The 21,887-nt window shown below is 41.2% G+C and overlaps 1 protein-coding gene across 1 annotated transcript in view; it reads right to left on the bottom strand.

Moving 5' to 3' along the window:
- fars2 (phenylalanyl-tRNA synthetase 2, mitochondrial) overlaps positions 1 to 21,887 on the bottom strand; it is a 126,177-nt gene that overhangs the window by 21,505 nt on the left and 82,785 nt on the right. The window contains exons 9-10 of the mRNA XM_084747358.1: positions 18,645 to 18,805; positions 14,089 to 14,246 (exon numbers count right to left, since the gene is read on the bottom strand). Coding sequence (XP_084603484.1) covers positions 14,089 to 14,246; positions 18,645 to 18,805 — 319 coding nt within the window. The remainder of the gene's footprint in view (positions 1 to 14,088; positions 14,247 to 18,644; positions 18,806 to 21,887) is intronic.

Raw genomic sequence — 21,887 nt, 5'->3', positions numbered from 1 at the left:
TTGGTGACCAGATAGGGGCCCATCCAAACACTGTAAATCTAGATTCTGTAATCCTGAAAATTCTCTGAAAAACCAGAAGAAAACCTGCAGGATCGGTTTGATCTCGGATAGAAAAAAAAATGGGTTACAAAGATCTGTATAATTCTGATCTAGATTAAAGTTTTTGAAATACTGGTGCCAGAGCATCATCGAGGTCTTAAGGCTTTCTGATCATATCTAAGGTGGAGTTGGTCAAACTGGTGATGCTGATCTTTAAGGTGCTGGATGGGGTTGAGACCAGGACTGTGCAGGAACTGTTGTCTAAAATACTGGAACTAAGAGGACAAACCAGAAAAACAAACAAAAGTAAACTCGAGTATATGCAAATGTGCCTGATCTGAAACCATACAGGAAGTTTCTAATCACTTTTTAGGATAGAAAGTTCCTGAAAGTTCTTCAGAACCAAAAATGACAATGAAACTTTGCTTCCTGTCAGTGAAACAGAAAAACTGCAGTGACGTGGATTTTCTGTGACAGCAGCGAATCTCTTCCCCTCTCACCTCATGTGACCCAAGCAAAGCTGCTGACTGCATGATTCACCGGGGCAGGACAGAAGGTGTGTGCGTGCGTGTGTGTGTGTGTGTGTGCTGAAATTGGCAGCAGGATGAAGGCACGACCGCCTCACCAGTGTGTGTTCTCGGCTGGCCATATGCATGTCAGCTGCGGCGTGTCGGCTTCGCTCGAAACTCCTCGTCAAGGCCGTAAAAAAAAAGACGGAGACGAGCTGAGAGATCAGGTTTTCCTCCAGCGACAAAACTCAGCTTCTCAACTCTGACGATGAATCGGCACAAAAAGAGAGAACATGAGACGGGGAACCGAGGAAGACGCAGTGAACTGGAACATTTTCAGTGTTTCCCTCAGTGATGGTGAACAGGCAGAGCAGTGCAGCAGCCAGATCAGTTTAAAACCACGGCAGGCTGATGGCAGCAGATACTCTCTTTGGGATCAGACAGAAATTCAGATTATTCAGTATTTTGGCAGGAAGCGCTGCTGTACTCATGACATTAGCACAGCAATGGATTATGGGATGGAACAGAACAAATCCATTCTGACCTCAGCAGAGCTCAGAAGTAACTGAGTATAAATACTTTTATTGTACTGAAGATGATGTGATTTTCTAGATGGAAACGTTGCGACCTGGTCAGTTCTGTCTACCGACCCTTCAGCACACCTCGACCCAAAAACAGCATCCATCTCCTCCAGAGAAACCAGAGCAGGTCCCGCTGTTCACCGACGAAAAACTCTGTTTCTTTGTTGTTGTGATCGTGTTGTACGTCGTGTTTTTTAAGGGCTGCCCTCTGATAGCCGATGACTTGAATCATCAGTCGAAGCCCCTGTAGTCGAGTGAGATTCTTCCAGTAGAACATTCGTTTTTTATTTTTCCTTTGTCAGTCAGTTACTGGATAAAACAGATAGAAGCTACAAACATGCACAGGGAGAATATTAGTGAGGAATTAAAGGGAATCATTAATATATTTTTATATTAGCTGGTTCACTTATTAAAACAATCTCCTGGTGACCAACATGTTGTGTTTGTTGACTTCACCAGAGCGCACCGCGGAGCGCAGGACAGCTGACACGCCGTCAGACGCTTCACCAGAGCGCACCGCGGAGCGCAGGACAGCTGACATGCCGTCAGACGCTTCACCAGAGCGCACCGCGGAGCGCAGGACAGCTGACACGCCGTCAGACGCTTCACCAGAGCGCACCGCGGAGCGCAGGACAGCTGATGATTGTTTTAGTCTCTGACAGACTCAGATTGTTCTTGTTAGTGTCTGACAACATTATGGAAAGGATCACTACAGTCACTCCTGATATCATGGCTTTTTTTCAGACCTATAATGTTTTGTTTCTTTTTTTGTGTTGTGCATGTTTGTGTGTCTGATGTACAGTAAACTGAAGAAGTTACTGCACACACACAGTAGGAGTGTGTTGTGTTTATATCTGTTGCTTTTCAATTGTGTCGCGTGTTTATGTGAGTGTATGTTTGCATGTGCATTCATATATGTGTGTGTGCGTGTGTGTGTCTGTGTGTGTGTAGGAATTCTATCTTTTAACTCCCTGATGTGTTTGTCATCTTAGTGAGAGTGAAAGTATATTTGTGTGTGTGTGTGTGTGTCTGTGTTTGTGTGTCTGCCACCGTAACCTCTATGCTCAATTACACCCAGATTACCCAGAGGCCCTTGGGGCTGTGGCAGCCGGTGAGCTCGCTGATATAAATCTGGTCTGTTGTTGATACACAAGCTCTCTAATGCTCATAAAACATTACTGCTACGCACACACACACACACACACACACACACACACACACACACACACACACACACACACACACACACACACAGCCATAAACTAACAGCACACACACACAAACTCCTCAAAATAATACATGCATAAACACATCTGCACATCAACCAACACACAAAACATACCTGTTCAAGCCCACAAGGACGCACGCACCACACACACACACACACACACGCACGCACACGCACGCATGCACGCACGCACGCACGCACGCACGCACGCACACGCACACACGCACACACAGACACACACGTTCACATGTTCACACACAATATTAGGCCACTCCAGGGAGCCGATACTGCAGTAAGCTAATATGCTAACACTGCAGGGTAACCTAGATACGAGGAGGAGGAGGAGAGAAAAGAAAATGAGGGATGGGCAGAGGAGGAAGTGACATTTTGAAAAGGTGAATGGGACGATGTTGACATTTACAGAAAAGCGAGATCAAGTGAAATCTAGATCCCATTTAGAAAACAGGATGGTTCAAACACCCGGGAGACAAAATACACTCTGAGTGTGTGTTTGTGTGTGTGTGTGTGTGAGTGTCGTTTACACAGAGTTCATTACCAGAGCTGACAGCAGAAAATCTTTCAATTTTGTCTTGATCACAAAGAATCATGGAGAACTGTTAACGAAAATGAGCTTTAAATCAGATCTGGTCGTGCTGCAGTTTCATCAAGTAAATTATGAAGAATTGAGGGAAAACTGTTGTGTAACAAAGAAACAACAACAGATGATTTGTGAGCTTCGCTTTTTAGAGAAATGTTCATTTCTGCAGACTACAGAAACTTCTCTGTGTCAGATTTTATCTGTAGAGCTCAGGACAGAAGACAAACTTCTCTGTCTGCAATGAAGGTCTCTGCAAGGTCTCCTTTACACTCGTTTTGAGAAAACGTCATATGCTGCCATCACTGACGTCTTTTTCAGAGACGTCCCTGGTTATTTCAGCGAGATGATGCCAAGACACATTGTGGACGTGTTCCAACAGCGTGTCTTCGTAGTAAAAGAGTTCAGGTACTAGACTGACCTGCCTGCAGTCCAGACCTGTCTCCCATTGAAGTCGTACATCAAGCGTGGGCTAAATCTACATTTTACACAGCATCACATCTTTTCAGGAAACAAGGGTTGTACATTAGCGTTAGCATTAGCATTTGAAAGACACAGTTAAAGACTTGCTGCTAAACATCCTGGAACACTGAGCAGAAAGATGTTTTTCTCAGGAGGTGGTGGAGACCAAAAACAGAGCTAAAAGAGAGTGAATATCGGACTTAATTTCATCAGGTGGACATAAAGTCAAATCCACGTTGCTGTATGTCTGCTGGATGTATTAGCAGGCAGCTGTTTGCAAACATGGCAATTGTAACTATAATATGACAGATGTTTTATTTAGGCTCCAAGCAGCGTTGCTCACTGTGGACCCCTATTGTTTTTGTTCTGATTATTCTTTCTTTCTTTCTTCTTTTTCTCTGCTAAAAGTGTAACAAAAAAAGTGCAACAAAAACTGAGATGAAATTTCACCCAAAGTGTCAGGTTGGTTGAATATTCCACCCAATACTCAGGTAACATGTTTATGTTTTTGAAATTATCTTGAAAAGGGCTTGGTGCAGACCGAAAGTTCTTTCACCATTTTCATCTTTCACCTTATCTGCATCTTTTCTAAATTAGTCTTCCACTTTAAAAATGTCAACTTTTACAACTTTTTCTCAACGTTTTCACAAACTCGTCAATTGTCCTGAAGTCACCGTCATCTACAGACTTTACTGATCTAAAGTTATCAAAGACATTTTGATTCGTCCATCAGTTTGGATTTTACAAGCCAGTCAGTTTTTATTACAGCTTGTCTTTGCTCCCACCACACGACACAGGTTTGAACTGATCTGAGGTTTCCAGGAGCAGAACTCTCCAACATGGCCGACATCTCAAATGAGCTGTTTTCTGTTTGTGAGCAGGGATTTATTTTGTTATCCTCATTCTTGCCTACAAAGCTTGGTTGTTTTTTCCCCAAAAGAAAAAAGCCTCTTTGAATAAATCAGAGCGGAGGACGCTGATTCAGACGTCTACAAAGAGGTCAGAAATATTCGACTGTTCCTGGATTTAGCGGACCACAGTAAAGTCATGGCGAGAAAGAGCTGAATGCACCTGGGAGCGTCCAGAATGACCACTTAATGCATCCTGCCGAGGTCGAATAAAAAAAAAGAAATGGGACTGAAACAGCGGTTACATCTGTGTCTCTTTCTGTCAGGCTGATTGGTTGTGGGAACAGAAAACAATCATACATTATTCAGCTGAATAACACGCTGCAACCTGCACACCGGAAAATGACAACTCACTCTCTCTCTCTCTCCCTTTCTCTCAGTGCTATTAATACTCTCTCTACCAATTCCTCCCTCTTCCCTTTTGTCATCTGCTTCCCCTCCCCTCCCTCCCTCCGTCACTCCCCCCTTCATCTTCCTGGGAGTGAGGGTTAGTCTCTCTCTCTCCGTGTTAAATCATTCATTGAGTTGTGGTGGGCGGCTGCCTCTCTGTCTCCTGCTGAACCTGCAGAGAGGGGGGGGAGAGGGGGGAGTCGGGGGGGGTGAGGGAGGATGACAGGATGACAGGTGGAGGAGGAAGAGAGAAGAAGCAGAAAGAGAAGGAGGAGAGGAGAGAGAAAAGGCCATCCTGCACTCAGAGTGCAGCTTTGTTTCAGTCGTCCAGCAGGTAAACTTTCACTTCAGTCCAAACTGACGTCATCTTTATACGTTTTTACACCAAACTCCCACAGACAGTTTATCAGACTAACAACTTTTACAAAGCTGCTGAACCAAGCGCTCCTCTCTGTTTTTATGAATCACAGCTGTTGACTATTTTTGACACCAACTTTCTTTAAATCTGTAAATGTCCCGTGTCGCCACATGACTTCAGTACCCTACTTCGGCTAAATAAACAAAACTTTTGAAAGAACAAAGATTAAAAGTCTGCGCTCACCTTGAATCCATGACGGTAAAATCTACAAATCAAGACAGAAATCTCGGCTTCGTTCTGGACAACAGTCACATAAAGACAATTACTGATTACATATCAAGAATTAAAGGATTTATGCCTGAACAAGAGATAGAAAAACTGGCTGGACTATTGTAACGGTGTCTTCACAGGTCTGAGTTAAAAATCAATCAGACGCTGCAGCTCAGCAACACCAAGAAACCAGAGCACATCACACCAGAGCTGAAATCACTGCACTGACTTCCTGTGTGTCAGAGGAGAGATTTTAAAATCCTATTACTCGTCTGTAAAGCACTAAAGGGTCTCATCTCTGATTTAGACCTGAGATCATCTGGAGCAGGTTTACTCAGCGTCCACAGGATCAGAAGCTGAAGAGCTGAAGAAGCCTTTAGTCAGATATAAGAATCCAGGTTTACCTCAAAACTGTTCATATTTGTTTGTCAATAATTCACAATTCCATGATTGTTGAACTAGAAAGACGAAGGATCTTCATCATCCATGGTCTAAAACACTTGATTGATTGATTGATTGATTGATTCCTGTCTCATTTTCTACACCCACAAAAATAAATCCTTGACTTCATGTATTTTGTACTGTAATTTTATTGCATAAGTTCAACTTAAGAGTTGCATTTAATACCATGTTTTTTAACCATGTTGAGTCAGTGTGAATAAATTAAATTTCATTAAATTAATGCAAACTTTCACATAAACTGTGTTGGAGTGTGACACAGATGTGATCTAGTAAATAAAGTTCAGTTCATACTGACCATATTCACATTATCTTGGATACATAAACTTGATTTTTTTTATATTTCAGTGACATTTTACTTAAAAGTATTGCTTCATGTTTATTGGAGCCAAGAATCAATTTTTGAGTGTCTGTATAAAAATAGAAATGCCCTCCTGATAAAAAACATTCAATTTGGAAAATCTGACCAAGATTGTATTTTTTAACTATAATTCGACACATTTTACAACCCCAATCTCCAAAACATGAATAAAAACAGAATGCAATGATTTGCAAAAACTTTTCAGCCTACATTTGATTCCATTAAATATTATTTGTAGAGCACCAAATCATTACAAAGTTATTTCAGGGCACTTTTCAATCAGAGCAGGTCTGGACTGACTCACTGAGCAGCACTGAGGAGAAACATTCATTTTAACAGGCAGAAACCTCAGGCGGATATTCAACCGAATACAGAACAAAGACAAGATATTTAATGTTCAAACTGATTAACATTGTTTTTTGTAATTATACAGTCATTCTGTTGGGACGGGAGCCTGTTTACCACCGTGATTCATCAGATTTTCTTTTAACAAAACTCACTCAGTAACTGTTGAAGTTTTAAAGGTAAATTCTGTGCTTCATAATGCACCACACATTTTCAATGGGAGACAGGTCTGGACTGCAGGCAGGTCAGTCTAGTACCTGAACTCTTTTACTACGAAGACACGCTGTTGGAACACGTCCACAACGTGTCTCAGCATCGTCTCGTCGCTCAACAATCTTTCACTCATTTACAAAAAAACAATAAAAGTTCATCAGTCTCGTCTCTGTACTGTATTCAACGGGATATATGTTGAGAAAGTCGTTGCCGTCTTTATTTACGTTTCACACAACATCCAAACTTTTTGGAATCAGGGTTGTTTTGTTGCTACTAATAATGATGATGCTAAAAATACAGAAGGAAACACTCACAAATATGTTTCCAAACTTGAACGCAGCACACACCCTGCCTCCTCTCCCTCCTCCCTCCCTCTCTTCCTCCCTCCTCTCTGGGGAGTCATGAGAGCGAGGGAGGGCGCTGTCAACTTGATTGACAGCTCAGGAGGCTTATCAAATTAGTCCGGGCCCAGTCGCGGCTGACAGCGTTACCGACCAATAAATGCAGATTTGTGGGGAATCATAGCGAGCCATCAGCTTTGATTTGCTACTACATGAGATGTTTATGGAGCAGGAGAGAGGGCGAGAGACTATCGGCAGACTGAGCAGATGGGAGAGAGAGAGGGGCACTTTGTTTTCTCTCCTTCCATCCCTCCCTCATTCGATTAACTTCAGAAGTACTTTGGAGGAGAAAATATATTTGAGAGGCTGCAATTTCCGGCAGCTTTAGTGGGTTTTAGATCAATTTACAGCCATAATGCACATTATGGTTTGTTTGGAGATGAAACACACATCAACACACATCCACTGTGGAGTTTGCACTTATAAAGTCAGACTGGAAGATAAACCGCACTTGAGAGAATCGTCTGGACTCTTCTTCCTGTTTTATATACAGTATATGCAGCACTTTCACAGGGAACAGGAAGTTTAGTGACCTCCTGTTGGAATGATCTGGTTTTTGCACAGTCATGTTTAGAAAAACAAAGACGGTGCGCCGTCAAAATCTCTCTGAAGACAAACAAGGTTTTCAAATTGGGAGGTGGACCTCTGCAGGGGGGACCAGACTGTTTCAGGGGAGGCTCAGTGAAAAGAAATGAAAAAATATTACATTAGTCATGAAAGAGAAATCATATAGAAGAGACTATATTTAGACGATCTACAGCGCACGGTGAAAGGTGAATAGCGCATGGACATTTAGGGCATGTTCAATTCCACTTTGATAGTTAAACGGCGCATCTGAGTGCAAAGAGGTTTTATTTAGTCTCTTAATTAATCACAGGTGGGTTGTTGGTATAACATGAATGAAACTATTCCTATTTCCTTTAAGTGTCCGGTGCGCCTGCGTGTGGCGCATTGCTGTGTAAATGATTCAGCTGCTGAAATTACCCACTGATTGTGATTCAGACACTGCGCTTACATCTAAAATTAACATTATGATTAATAACAGAGAGGCTGCAGGTGGGTGAAACAAGATGGAGCGTCTCTCTGTCCTAACTGTGTGTGTGTGTGTGTGTGTGTGTTTGTGCGTGCGCTCTTCTGCACAATCTGAAGCACAGGAAGACGACTGCTGTGACACTGCAGCGCACATGGAAAGGTTACTATGGTAGGTTGAAAAGATAGTTCACCAAAAAATGAAAATTCACTGATTATCTGTTCACCTTCATGCCAACTGAAGGTCTGGTTCAGTTTTTTAGTCCATAAAACTCTGCCGGAGTTTCACAAGAAAACAGTGCTGCAGAATCTTGGTCTTGGTTGGTCGGGGCTTTAGGAGACCTTGATTACAGCAGACAAGCAGCAGGTTTTCCTGTGAAACTCCTTGAAAGCAGCTCTCTGATCATTATGTAACTTAAAATAAAAAAAAAACACACGATAAAGAAATGACCTTGAAGGCCGGCGCTGCCCGGCATCATTTAAATGATGGTTTCATGGTCAGAGAGGCTGTTTTTTAATAGGAGGGAGAATAACTGATTATATGTCACAGTTACGTTCAATTAAAGAACATCTTAGGCTACATTATAAATCACATTAATTGTTATTATTATTCTAATTTTTCAGGCATCTGTATTAAACAAAGATGTTTTCTGTGGTGTAGAGCGTGACGTGTTGGTGAGGACACCTCTGCACCACCTCAGCTCAACTGTTCAGCCCTGACACTGACAGAATCAACAGCAGGTCTCCATGTATCTGTGGAAATTCAACAATATTTGAGGGACCACCTGCATTATAAATGGTCAATTTTACATTTAAAATCATTTTAAAGGGTTGTCTGATATGTTTTATATGTAGCATAAACATTTATATCTTATTTAAAGGTGTATAAACTGTGTTTATGTGCTCTGGTGTTCACTCTGATCAGTTTCCTGTAAAAAGAAACCCAGTAAAGTTGAAGCTTCTCTGGGGAGAGTGTCAAACCTCTCAGTTCAGATTTTAAAAACTTTATTGTCTATCAGAAGTTCATTAATCAATATTAAGAGTTTTTTAAAGATGATTGGTTTTACGGCGGGGCGCAGCAGGGAGACGAGTTACTGTGCGACCGTGTTTGAGCTGCTGGTTTATGTTTCTGACGGGAACAAACGGTCTCAGCTTCCTCATCAGCGTTTTGGATCCGGTCGGAGCTGTTTGCAAAATTTAATATGCTGAGTAATGGCGGCGGACGCAGAGCGGCGATCCATCACAGCGGAGAGATTGAAGAGAGGGAGGTGCCGGTGTGTGAAGGGTGAATAAGTCAACAGGGAATAAATGTTGAGTTTGTCTTTTAGAAACTTGTTTGACAAAATCTCATTAAATTACTGAACTTTTGAGAGAGAATTAAACAAATCTGAGTTCAAATGTATCATTTTCCTCCAGTTTCTCTGAAAACTGAAACATAAATTAAAGATGGGTTTGGTTCTATTCCTACAGTTTAAGGTAAGTTAGATTTAAGACTTTTTAAGACTTTTTAATGCCAATTTAATGGTTTGATGATCTACATCAAATACAGAAAAAATCCAAAAAGCTTTTCTTCAGCTTTCATAAAGTATTTTATCTTTTTGTGTTTAGTCAGAATCCAACAACAAAACAAGGATTGTTGTTTCTGCTGTCAAGTCATTTATTAGAATTTATTCCTAAATTACACCTAAATGTCATGTAAGTACAGTTTTCATGTGGAAATCACTGAGTCTTAATTTCAAAGAAAGTTCAAATATGTGAAATGGCAATGACCACCTACTTACATGCAAATGATCACGTATTTAGCGTAAAATCTGGGGATAATTTAATGAAAGCTTGCTTCAAGACACTTTAACACCAACGAAGGCTTTATTTTCAAAGAAATGAAATCAGTGGATTTTAGGATGTTTTTATTGATCTGTGGGAAGCCTGCGAGGCTGCTGGATTCACACGATCATGTGACATCATCCGTCTCTCCAGGCTTCAAGTTATTCGTTTCTGTCTGCACCAATAGTGGTGTGAGCCAATCAGCAACCGAGAAGCGTCCATGGAAACAAATCGTCCGAAAAAACAAATGAAAAGAAAGAAGCAGGAGACACTGAAGGCTTTAATCGATGGAAAAGATGTTTTTCCCTCTTCTCCCGGCTGGCTTTGGCAAGCTATTTTGAAAAGTGCCTGCATTTTTCCAAATAGTTTCTAAGGACGACTTTGTTTGTTCGCTGATTTTTGTCTTATATGCATACATCTTTTTTTGGTTTATTACGTCATCTTTTAGGTCTCATTGCGTCTTTTGCATCATTTTTCCGAGTATGGAGAGTATTTCTAAAAAAAAAATCAAAGTAAACGCGAAATAAAAGTTTCCAAACGATGATTTCTGTCATTTTAGATTCTTATCAGCCTGATCTTGTTCAAGTGGTCACTGTTCTCGTCAGTTTGGTTTTATTAAGTTATTTGATGATATAAAAAGGGTGTTTTCTGCAGGACGAAAACACTCATATCTGTGATATTTTGGTTTCATTTTTGTACAGTGAGAGGAGGAGGAGCTGCAGCGTCCATCTTTGTTTATGTCAATATTCTGTAGAAGCACTGAGGTCTGTTTTCAGGCTGTAAATCTGTGAAAAAAAAATGTCTCACAAATATATAGTTAGCAGCTCAAACAAGCAAACATGAGGGAGTAATTACCATCTGTTGGGGACAATTTCCAGCTGTGGATGAAACCACATCTGGTGCTGAGGTGAGTATTTTGGGGCAGCAGGACGGAGTTTGTGGGACTGAATGAAAATAAAGTTTCTGGACAACAATGGAGCTGTATGGCACAGAGGAGGAAGACGCATCGGGCTGTGTTACACTCACAGTACTTGTTAGTAGATTCGTTCAGTGTTGGTTTGAGTCTGAACATGAAGTAAAATACAGAACATCACCAGAGTTCAACTTTAAAGAGGTTCTACATCTGTTCTGAAGCTGCAAGAGGAGCAGTGAAAGCAGAATCTGTGTGTGTGTGTGTGTGTGTGTGTGTGCGAAGCTACAGAGGGAATGTGTGTGTGTGTGTGTGTGTGTGTGTGTGTGTGTGTGTGTGTGTGTGTGTGTGTGTGTAAGACAAAGAGGGGGAGAGAGAGGGGGAAGTTTTGGGGGGGAAAGGTGCAATGCAGGTACTTTATGCGCCACTAATTTAAGAACTGATAACTGTAATTAACTGAGTCTAAACTTTCTCTCTCCATCATCATTATCATTAGACTGTGATGAGAACAACACAACTCTGTGCGTGTGTGTGTGTGTGTGTGTGTGTGTGTGTGTGTGTGTGTGTGTGTGTGTGTGTGTGTGCTTGAGAAAATGACAGTGTGGGAGACAGACAGAGAGAGAAAAGGGGGAAGGATCTGGGAGCACAAAGGTGCAATGCAGGTATTTTGTACAGGACTAATTTAAGAACTGTAATTGAGGACAAAAGTATGTGGACAGATGAACATACCAGGTGTATGTACACACGTCCACATACTTTTGTAAGAGTGGTGTTGCAGTTGAACATGTGACTGTGACACCATGTCTGTTAATGTGCTGCTCTTCCAGCCTCCACCTCCTCTGGTTTCTGTCCTCCCAGCAGATGTTGAAGCTGCTGCAGAGGTCTGATCCTGTTCAGACACAGAGATGGATCGATGATGGATGGTTGAGGTCAGGACTCTGTGCACACGAGTCAAGTTTTACGACACCAGACAGGGAAAATTATTTCTTTAAGGAGCTGCTTTGTGCACATTGTACAAGTACAGATACTTGAGTAAAAGTAGAAGTACTGATTCAACTTGTTTACTGCAGTAAAAGTGAAAAGTTCAGGCTCTGAAACATCCTCTAAGTATAAAAGTAAAAAGTTTCTGTGCAAAGTTCACTGAACTTCACCTTTTCTCCCGACTTTTACATTTTATTTGATCTTATTAAAAGTCATTTCACGTTTGTTAAATAGTTTTAAATCTCATTTTATGATGTTACATCTTTCTCGTCCTGATACATCATTTATTGTCGCTATGTCTTTCATCTTGTTGCATCATTTTTCAGTTTGTTACGTCGTTTCCGTCTCGTCCATTCAGGTTGAAATCAGTCTTGATGTTGGAAGGCGGCGCACAATGATGCAAAATAACAATAATTAATAATTATTCCCCTCAAAATCATTAAATCTAAAGTTTTGAAGATGTGGGGAAGAGAAAGTCCAGATATCTGTGTTCAAATGTAAGGAGGAATAGTTAAATGTAAGAAAAATAAATACTCAAGTTAAGTACAGATGAAGATCTACTTGACTACAGTAACAAAGTATTAGTCAGTCATTTCCAGGACTTGAGTGTAACTGTGCAGCAGGTTAAACTCCTGCAAAGCAAAGTTACAGAGGTAAGTTTTGTGTTCTTCTCTGTTCCCTCAAAGGTCAAACTGACTGGACAGTTTGATCAAACTTCACTAAAGTCGTGAGTTAATCAGCTGATCAATTCATGATTGATTTCAGTCTGAAATTTCACTGATATCAATTCTGCTGTGACTCAACCTGAAGTCTTTATCTTCCATTCCTCTCTGTCTTTGTCTCCCTCTGTCTCCCCCCGATTAGCTCTAACACCAAAAGTCAGCGTATATTAATGTAGTGTAGACGTGTGTGTGTGTGTGTGTGAGTGTGTGTGCGTGTGTGAGTGTGTGTGTGTGTGTGTGTGAGTGTGTGTGTGTGTGTGTGTGTGAGTGTGAGCTTGGTTGGGAAAAAGGTCGCTATTTAAAAGACATTAAAATGCTGAAAGATGAATAGTGTCGGACATTTTTACGCACTGCAGGGCCCTCGCTACACACACACACACACACACACACACACACACACACACACACACTAATGCAAGGTCGGGCAAGTGTGTGTGTGTCACAGTAATGTGAAAAAGGAGTTCTCAGCCATAAGGTACCAACCTCCCACTGCTGCCCTTTATACGCACACAGACACACACACACACACACACACACACACACACACACACACACGTACTTCTTAAAAAATGAGATGTCAACACCAGGCACCGCAGGCTCGGAGGTGTACGCCAAGGACAGCTCTGTGTGTGTGTGTGTGTTTGTGTGTGCTTCATTGCCATTTAGAGTAAACAGGCACTTTTCACTGTACAAATAGGATGGTGTGTGTGTGTGTGTGTGTGTGTGTGTGTGTGTGTGTGTGTGTGTGTGTGTGTGTGTGTGTGTGTGTGTGTGTTAATTAAAACTGATGACGCTGCCATCAGTCGTCTGTCATTAGCAGACACACAGAGTGACCTTTACACCTCTTGTTTTTCTTTTTCTTTCCTTCTTTCCATTTGTTTCATCCCATTTTGCCTTTTTTTCACTTCCAATATTTCTACTCTTCCTCTCATTTTTTCTTTACTCTTCCTCCTCTTCCTCTTCCTCTTCTTCCTCTGTCTGTCCTCTCTTATATGATGTTCTTTCTTCCTGCCTTTAATGGAGCCACATAGAATTGAAAGAGTTTGGCCACCTGCTGAATTCAAACTCCAAACAAACAGCTGGCAGCAAATCAGCGCAGTAACAGCTAACTGTAGCTGCAGCTAGTTAGCTAGTTAGCTAGTTAGCAAGTTAGCTAGATAGCTGTGCAGCTAGCAGTCCCATTAAGGCTCCCTTATGTGCAAAGAACAGATATGTCTAGGGCTGCCTTAAAGTGAAGCCTGCAGAACAGGACAGATATCCCGCCTGCTCAACATTAATAAACAGGACATCTGTTAAACTAAAACATTTAAGTACACGTCAAATAAATGTTTTCCAAAGATGGTTTCTGTCATTTTAGGTGGATCTCATCAGGCTGATGTTTGTGCAACTGTTCATTTTTCTCATCAGTTTGTTTTTAATTTATTATTTGATTATTATCTCCAGGGAATGAATGCAAGTCAATGCAAAGTACAAAAACAAGTGTGTTTGTGTGTGTTTTCCTACTTTGGATGCGTGAACTCGTCCACCAGTGACACTTTCTCCACCAGGTCTCCTCCGATGGAACGCACCAGCTCGTAGAAGTCGTTCTCTGTGAAGCTCTCTGGGTTCTCCGGCAGCCAGAATGAGATGTCGTTGTGGAGTGGCGGGTATTTACTGAGGGGCTGAGGAAGAAAAAAAACCCACACATCAATGATAATAATTAACACCTCATCTATTAGCTTAAAAAACAGACAGACACATAAATAAGAGCAGCTGATGCAATTAAAATAAAAGATGTACAAGTACATTTTCACAAGAAATATTTAATTCCTGTTACTTTGCATTTGATTTAAATTAAGATATGAGAATAACTTTACAGAAAAATAAGAAATAAACTTCTCTCATACCACAAATGTAACACAATTTCAGGAATGGACAGAAAAAAAGGTAAAACAAAAAACGAAAATAAAAAAATACCAACAGCATGTCACAGTAAGAAGATTATCTTTAAAAAAAGATCTAAAAGTATGGGCCTCAGGTTACAGAGGGATCTGAGGTCTGATCTAGGATGAGGTTGTTGGTTTGGGTGTCAGCTGGACTAAAGACTCCTTATTAAATCCTGTCCACCGTCCTGATTCTGTGTTTTACAAGGAAATCAAACCAAAACAAAAAGACGCCACCACTGAACGACCAATCAACACATCAGCTGCAGACGTCGAAGGACAGGAAGATTAATAAATGAGTCAAACTGCAGGGAAAGTCCAAAGAAAACAGAAGAAGTGCAAAACACCAGAAAGCAAAAAAGAAGAGACAGAGGACAGAGGAGAAAGTGCAGCAGAGAGTAAAACATGAAGACAATAACACATTAAAACTTAATCAGGACGACAGAATAAATCTGATGTTTTATGCAGCAGCAGACGGAGAGAAAGATTTCTATCATCTTTGACTTGTTTATTATCCTGGAAATAACTTTTAATAAACACAGAGAGAGAAGAGGAGGAGGAAGGAGGAGGAACTGACATCCACACAAGTTCTCATCCTTTCCTTCTTGCTGATCCCGACAAAACAAAGTCTCCACAGAGTGATTGTATTTATTTATCTGTTAAACAAATCATATTCTGGGACAGGAAGTAAAGTTGATAGATTAGGAGAGAACGTAAAAAAAAGATGGGTACAAGAATGAGTGTAGAAGTGTATTTAGAATATTTACATGACTTAACTGTCAGATAGACTTTTCTGATGGGAAACTGCTGTTATACAAGTCAAACATCACTCTGCAAAAAAAACAAACTCGTTTGGCAAAATCAGCAGTTTCCCGTCACAGAGGTCAGAGTCCTTCGTCTACTGCTGCCTCCATCGGTTAGTTAGTTTGTCTTATTGTGTAACTTCAGTGTTTTAGAGGCTGGTTTGGATTCACTGATGGAGACAGAGGTAGACTTCAGTCTGTCCTCAGGTTGGTAGGTTGGGTTCAGTGGTGAGTTGGTGGGTTGTAGTTAGACAGGTGAGTGGATCAGTGAAGCTGGTTGATTTATTGGTTAGCGAGGTACGTAGTTAACTAGTTAGTGGATCACTTGGTGTTTTGTTGGTTGGTTGGTTGATTGTTTTAGTTGGTTAGTTGGTTGCCTGGGGTGATGTGTTGTTAGAAAGGTAAGGGGATCAATGGGCAGTAGTTTGCTGGTTAGTTAGGTATGTAGTTAGACAGGTGAGTGAATCAATGATTGGTTTGTCGGTCAGTCAGTTATGCATGTAGTTAGATGGGTGAGTTGGTTGGTTGATTGGTTGGTTAGGTGTGTAGTTGGATTGTGAGTGGATCAGTGGGTGGTTGGTTGGTTCATGGATGGATGGACAGAAAGTCAGGTGATATAATAAGTAAATATTCAGAAGCTACTGAAGATATTACTTTATTACTATTGTAACTTCAATGAAATAGTTGGGGAAAGGAAGAAATGCTGGTGGGTGGTCAGTTAGATAAGTAACACACCAGATATATTTTACAATTTAATTCATATTTTTGACAGGAACAGAGGTTGTGGCTGGGTGGTTAGAAGACACTATTCTAATTTTACACCATTATTTGTGTTGTTTTAACGTTACAGTAACACACAGGACAGAAGGTGGACAGGTGGGTGAACAGAGGTGTCCACACACTTTTGTCCATACAGTGTTGACAGATAGCAGAGCTGTTCAACACTCTAGGTTTAGTGGCACTGGACAGTGTGTGTGTTATGTTTGTGTGTGTAACAGTGTTTGTATAGACACACACACACACACACACACACACACACACCTGTTTCTTGTTTGGCCCCTGATGGTCACAGTTCATTACCTGTGGATCTGGGGGGTGGGGGAGGGTTTGGGGGGAGAGGTGTAGAGTCTCGGCCCAGGAGAGGTGCACTGACCCTGGGCAGGAGATGAGCCGTGCTCCCCTGGTCCCTCTGGAGGACCCGAGTCCATCAATAAAACTAACAGGACTGAGAGGTGGACAGCAGCAGGACAACAGGGTCTGTCCTCAGCACACATCCTCCATCCTGTCTGATCTTTAGCTTGACATTATTGGTCTTTCTCTCCTTCTGTCTTTTTTTTATTCTCATCCTCCTTTCAGCATTTTTTTCATTCCTTTTCTTCCTCTTCTCTTCTCTCGCAGTCTTTTTTCCCATCATGTCTTTCCTCTTTCCCTCCAGCATCACCACCTTGTCTTCCTTCCTCACTTCTCATTTCTTTCCTTGTTGTTGTTCCTTTTCTTTCCTTTTCTCTCTTTTCTCCTCCTCCCTCATCACCCCTTCAACTTTTTGTTGTTAGTCTATGAATCTTTTAATGTGACATCCCTCATCTCCAATATTCCTTGTTTCCATTTTACCTGCTCTGTTCCTCCCTCATGTCTTCCTCTCCTCCTTCTCCTCCTCCTCCTCCTCCTCCAGCTACCCTTCCTTTCCTTCCTTCCTTCCCTCCTTCCTCAGCTCCTTCCTTCTCCTCTGTTCTCCTCTCTGCCCTCTAACAGTCACTTGAAATGTTCTTCATTAGTGAAGATGAGAGACGACGAAAAACACCTTTAGCAGGGACGGAGAAACCGCTGTGTGAACCGTGTGTGTGTGTGTGTGTGTGTGTGTGTGTGTGTGATGATGGTGGGGTCAGGAGAAGTGACTGGTGCCGGCTGATGTGAACCCCCACTGTCAAAATGTTTTATACATGAGGTTAAGAGGCTAGAACACACACACACACACACACACACACACACACACACACACACACACACACACACACACACACACACACACACACACACACACACACACACACACAGGGGCAAAAGGATGAAAGTAACAGAACAGAATGAGGAGGTTAAAGTACTGAGCAGCTCTAAATGTTTCTGTTAAAGCTTCATTAAAAGTTTCAGGTAACAGTTTAAAGGTAGAATGTTTTTAAGGAAAACATTTTTAAAAAATTGTAGGAGAACCTCTGTAGAACCCCTGAGTGAAATCTAACACAGATGGTTCTATGTAGGTGGAGCCATCTGAGAGGTTCTACTCAGTGAAACCTTTGACCAGGAACCCAAAAACGGTTCTCCTGCAGGGACAAACTGAAGAACTGGATCTCCAGTAGCTGATGTTGATCAGCTGCTGTTCCTGGGTTCCACACAGTTAGAATCTTTATTTGTAAGAGTGTAAATAATGATGACAAAAAGTTATTTTGTAGATATTTTCATGTATTTTAAATGGTATTTCAGAATTTGTGTTTTCCTTTTTTTCCTCTTTATTGGACTAGAGAATATTTACATAAGTTTGTGTAAAGTGTGTAAAGTGTGTTTGTGGTCTCCTTCTCCGAGGTGTTTTTCATTCGTTTTGCCTCCAGCTAACACCGTGACGTAATCATGACGTCAGTGCTAAAAAGGTCGAGACAAGACAGACAACAAATCCAAACCAGGCTACTGACTTCTACTGCAGACGAGGTGATGAATGGTTACACACTCACACACACACACACACACACACACAGTGAGGCTGTGGGAGGCTGATGGAGGGAGATGGAAGTGTTTGAAGTCAGAGGTTACTGAGTGTAAATGTTCAGCTGAATACTCAGTCAAGCAGAGAGACAAATGGACGACTGAACACAGGGAATAATAAACAGGAGGCAGAGAGGACGGGAGGAGACAGATGTCCTCACTGAACTCTAATATAACTTTTCACAATCAAAAGAAATCTAAATTTATGCTCCATTGTGACAAAAGATCAAAGAATTAACTCGTACGACAGCTGGGTAAAACAATTCAGTCTTTTAATGGCACTGAATTTCTTCAGAACTGAAAAATGTCTTGTCATTTTGTACCAAATTTTGATATCAAAGAAATAAATCTCATCAGTGTCAGAGAGCCAATAAGAACGCAGCATACTAAGATCTAAAAACCCAGGTATCAATGCTGAAAATGCTTAAGAACATAGATATAAGTGCTAACTTGCTAATGCTAATTTGAAAAACCTCTCACAGTGTTTGTCCAACCAAAGATCACCTGCTGTTAAATTAATTTTTATTTTCTGACAAAAATAAATAAATCAATAAATTAAAGTCCAAAATGGAGTTTGTACCTGGAAGCAGACGGGCTGCTGGATGTCCTCAAGTCTGAACTGTTTGAGGAAGCGTTCGTCTTGACTCCAGAAGAGACGGATGTCCGGGATGCTGTACAGGACCATGGCCAGTCTCTCCAGACCCAGACCGAACGCCCAGCCCACCTTGTTTCCTGCCCCCGCTGCAAACAAACACAACAGACAAGACAGAAAAATATTAACACACGTGCTGACAAATCATCTCTACGTTTACTCTTCAGTTCGGTCCTAGAACCTCGTTACAGAGTGGTCACATGGTCACAAATGATTCAGATTCAAACCAGCAGAGGTCACTCAGAGTGCTGATCTCCTCCAGACAAAAGATGGTGAAGCACCTACTGCAATGACGCCACAACTTCCAGATTCAACCAGCAGAGATCTGCAAAGTGTTTTCATATGGTGTGGAATCAGTTTTCTTTAAGCTGCATACAACAGTGTGGTGTTGTTATCACCGAGTTCACCAGACTGTTTACATTTAATAACTTAATGATGATAAACAGGACAATAAATCCAAAGTTCTTCATTTAAATATCATTATTTTAGAATATTTGTTTTTTTTTTACTTGCAACATTTTAGCCTTTATGTTGAACATTTTGTTTTATTTAGAACATTTTATTATTTATTTAAAATATTTTGTTATTCATTTAGAGCATAAATTACAAGCAACCAGGGAGCTTTACAACAATATAACAGATATATTTAGAGAAACTCACAAAAGCTAAAATTCTGAATAAATGACTCTTGATGTTACCTGAGAGAAAAATGGGAAGAAATGAGGAAAAAATGAAAATAAGAAAAAAGTTGTTGCCTGTTCTATTGTATTATTATTATTATTATTATTACCATTGTTCATCCTTATAAAATGATAAATAAATGAATATTAAATGAATGAGTGAAGAATAAATAAAAATACAGAAATCACAGACAGACATACACACATTTTGACAAAAGTAAAATTATAGAAGAAAAAAACATGAAGGTACATTTTCATACATTGAGTTATAATTTAACAAAAATCAATCATCTGTTTTTCTGCTCAGACACAAATTAAATCACGTCGTCTGCAGTGAAAGTCGACGTCCTGCAGAGCTGCAGGAAAATCCAACAAACAAGAGACCAACACAGAATAATCTGTCATCAGTGTTACTGCAGATTTCACTCACTGTCAGTCTGAACGTGTGTGTGTGTGTGTGTGTGTGTGTGTGTGTGTGTGTGTGTGTGTGTGTGTGTGTCAGCAGGAAGTAGGCACTGCTGTTACTTCAGTGGACTCTATATTATTCAACACTTCAACTTAATGCTGTCAATAAATCTATACAACCTTAACCTCCCACTCACAGGCTGCAGCACACAAACACACACCATTTCCACCGTGTCTTCAGTTATTTTTTGATTCTTTATTGATCGCTGCAGAGGGGAATTCTCCTCCGCTCTGCGTTGACTCGGTGTGATTCCCTGAAGTCGACCTTCAGGACTAAAGTTTGCAGCTCGAGGGAACATCTGCAGGCACAGCTGGAACCTGAGGTGACGACTTTGGATGTGAGCGATGCAAAATCAAAAACATATTTTTCCTCGGGTCTGCAGTGCTGTTTATCCATCTGTAATGTTCTGGTGTGAGTTGCAGAGTTTTGGAGTTATCTGCCTTCTCTCAGATAGAATGGATGTAGAAAGACTCTGCAGCGACGTCTCTTTCCAGAAATCATCACCTGATTACTCCACAGACCTTGTTTCCTTTTACCGACCTACATCTGCGAAGCCTATCACTATGCTAGCTAGCTCAGTGATGCTAATGTTACAGCTCAGCTGAGGAGGACGCCATTTCTGTTTACGTCCTTTGCTGTCACAAACATGAGCCTCCTGTCCAGGACCAAACCATCAGTCAATAAGAAGAGTTTCAGTCGACCATGGCTGCATAGTTGCAGAAAAGGAGGAGAAAAAAAAAAAAAGGAACAGGTCCGTTTGCAGATATAAAGACAAGTGTAATGTTCATGTGTTAACTCTGACTTCATGAGGACAGGATGGGACAGGAATCATTCTTCAGGAACTGGGACAGGACAGGAAAGAAAATCCACTCCCATGGTACCCACCTCTGCCTGGACTCTGACTCCTGAGACAACAAAGACATATTTTCTGGTTTCTTTCCTCCTCTCTGACAGTAAACTGAATATCTTTGAGTTGTGGACAAAACAGGACATTTGAGGACGTCATCCTGATATCTCCAAAACTCTGCAGCTCACATCAAAACTATCTAAAGGGAAAACCAACACTACAGGCCAGATGGAAAATATGCATCTTTGATTTTTGGCTGAACTGTCCCTTTAGAGAGAGATGAGAAACATGAAACAGAAACCAGTGAAAGTCTGTCTCTGTGTTTGCCGTGAAGCTCTTGTTGTTGTTCTTCCACTGCCAAGAGATCTGCTGTCAGTCAGTTTATTTACTCCTGTTTGCATTGTTGCACCTGTTCAAGCAGCAAATCTCACATATTTGCCATTTTAGCAACATTTTTAAGCACCAGAAGTAACAACAAGTTTCAAATATGGCAAACAAACAACATCAAGATGACCGCAATGAGTTAAAATGCTGTAAAACGCTGCAGAGATTCTGTGAAAATCAGAATAATGTGTGAGTGTAACAGCGCGTCTGCAGCGTGTCGGTTAAAGTCAGTCAGGATCCTTCAGAGGTCTCCGTCTTCTCTGTCTGCCATCAATCATTCTGCTGCACACAGAGTCGAGGTTTTCACACAGCACACAGCTCATTTCAGAACAAAACTCTTCAACTGCTCAGAGGCAGGTCAAAGCAAAGGGCAAACGCTCGCTGGAATAAAGGATTATGGGTAATTCCGAGGATTTCAGGCATTTTCAGCCTGGGACCCAGATGAGAGGGAAGCGGTTTCTCTCTCTGGGACGGAGACTAATTGAGACAAACCGGTCTCACTTCTGACGAGACGACCCCCCTCCAGAAGCTCCCTGACCTCTGTGTGGGTCGTGATCCGCAGTTTAAGAAACACAAAACATTCAGCCAGAGACCGAAACATCTGGGATTTTAATTCTGAAGTTAACTTCATCGATCTAAAGAGCGGATATTCTTCAAAAATGAAAACAGTGGAGCGCTGGGTTCAATCCTGCACACGTCTCCTGCTTTCTTCTGTCACTCACAACAGGATGTTTTCACTCTTTATCTCTCTTAATCGCTCTTAATTAGCTGCCGTTTCTGAATCAGAGACGAGA

Source organism: Lutjanus erythropterus, chromosome 21, assembly GCF_056507025.1.
Source record: "Lutjanus erythropterus isolate fLutEry1 chromosome 21, fLutEry1.hap2, whole genome shotgun sequence".
NCBI lineage: Eukaryota > Metazoa > Chordata > Actinopteri > Lutjaniformes > Lutjanidae > Lutjanus > Lutjanus erythropterus.
This window is presented reverse-complemented; position numbering and strand designations above follow the sequence as displayed.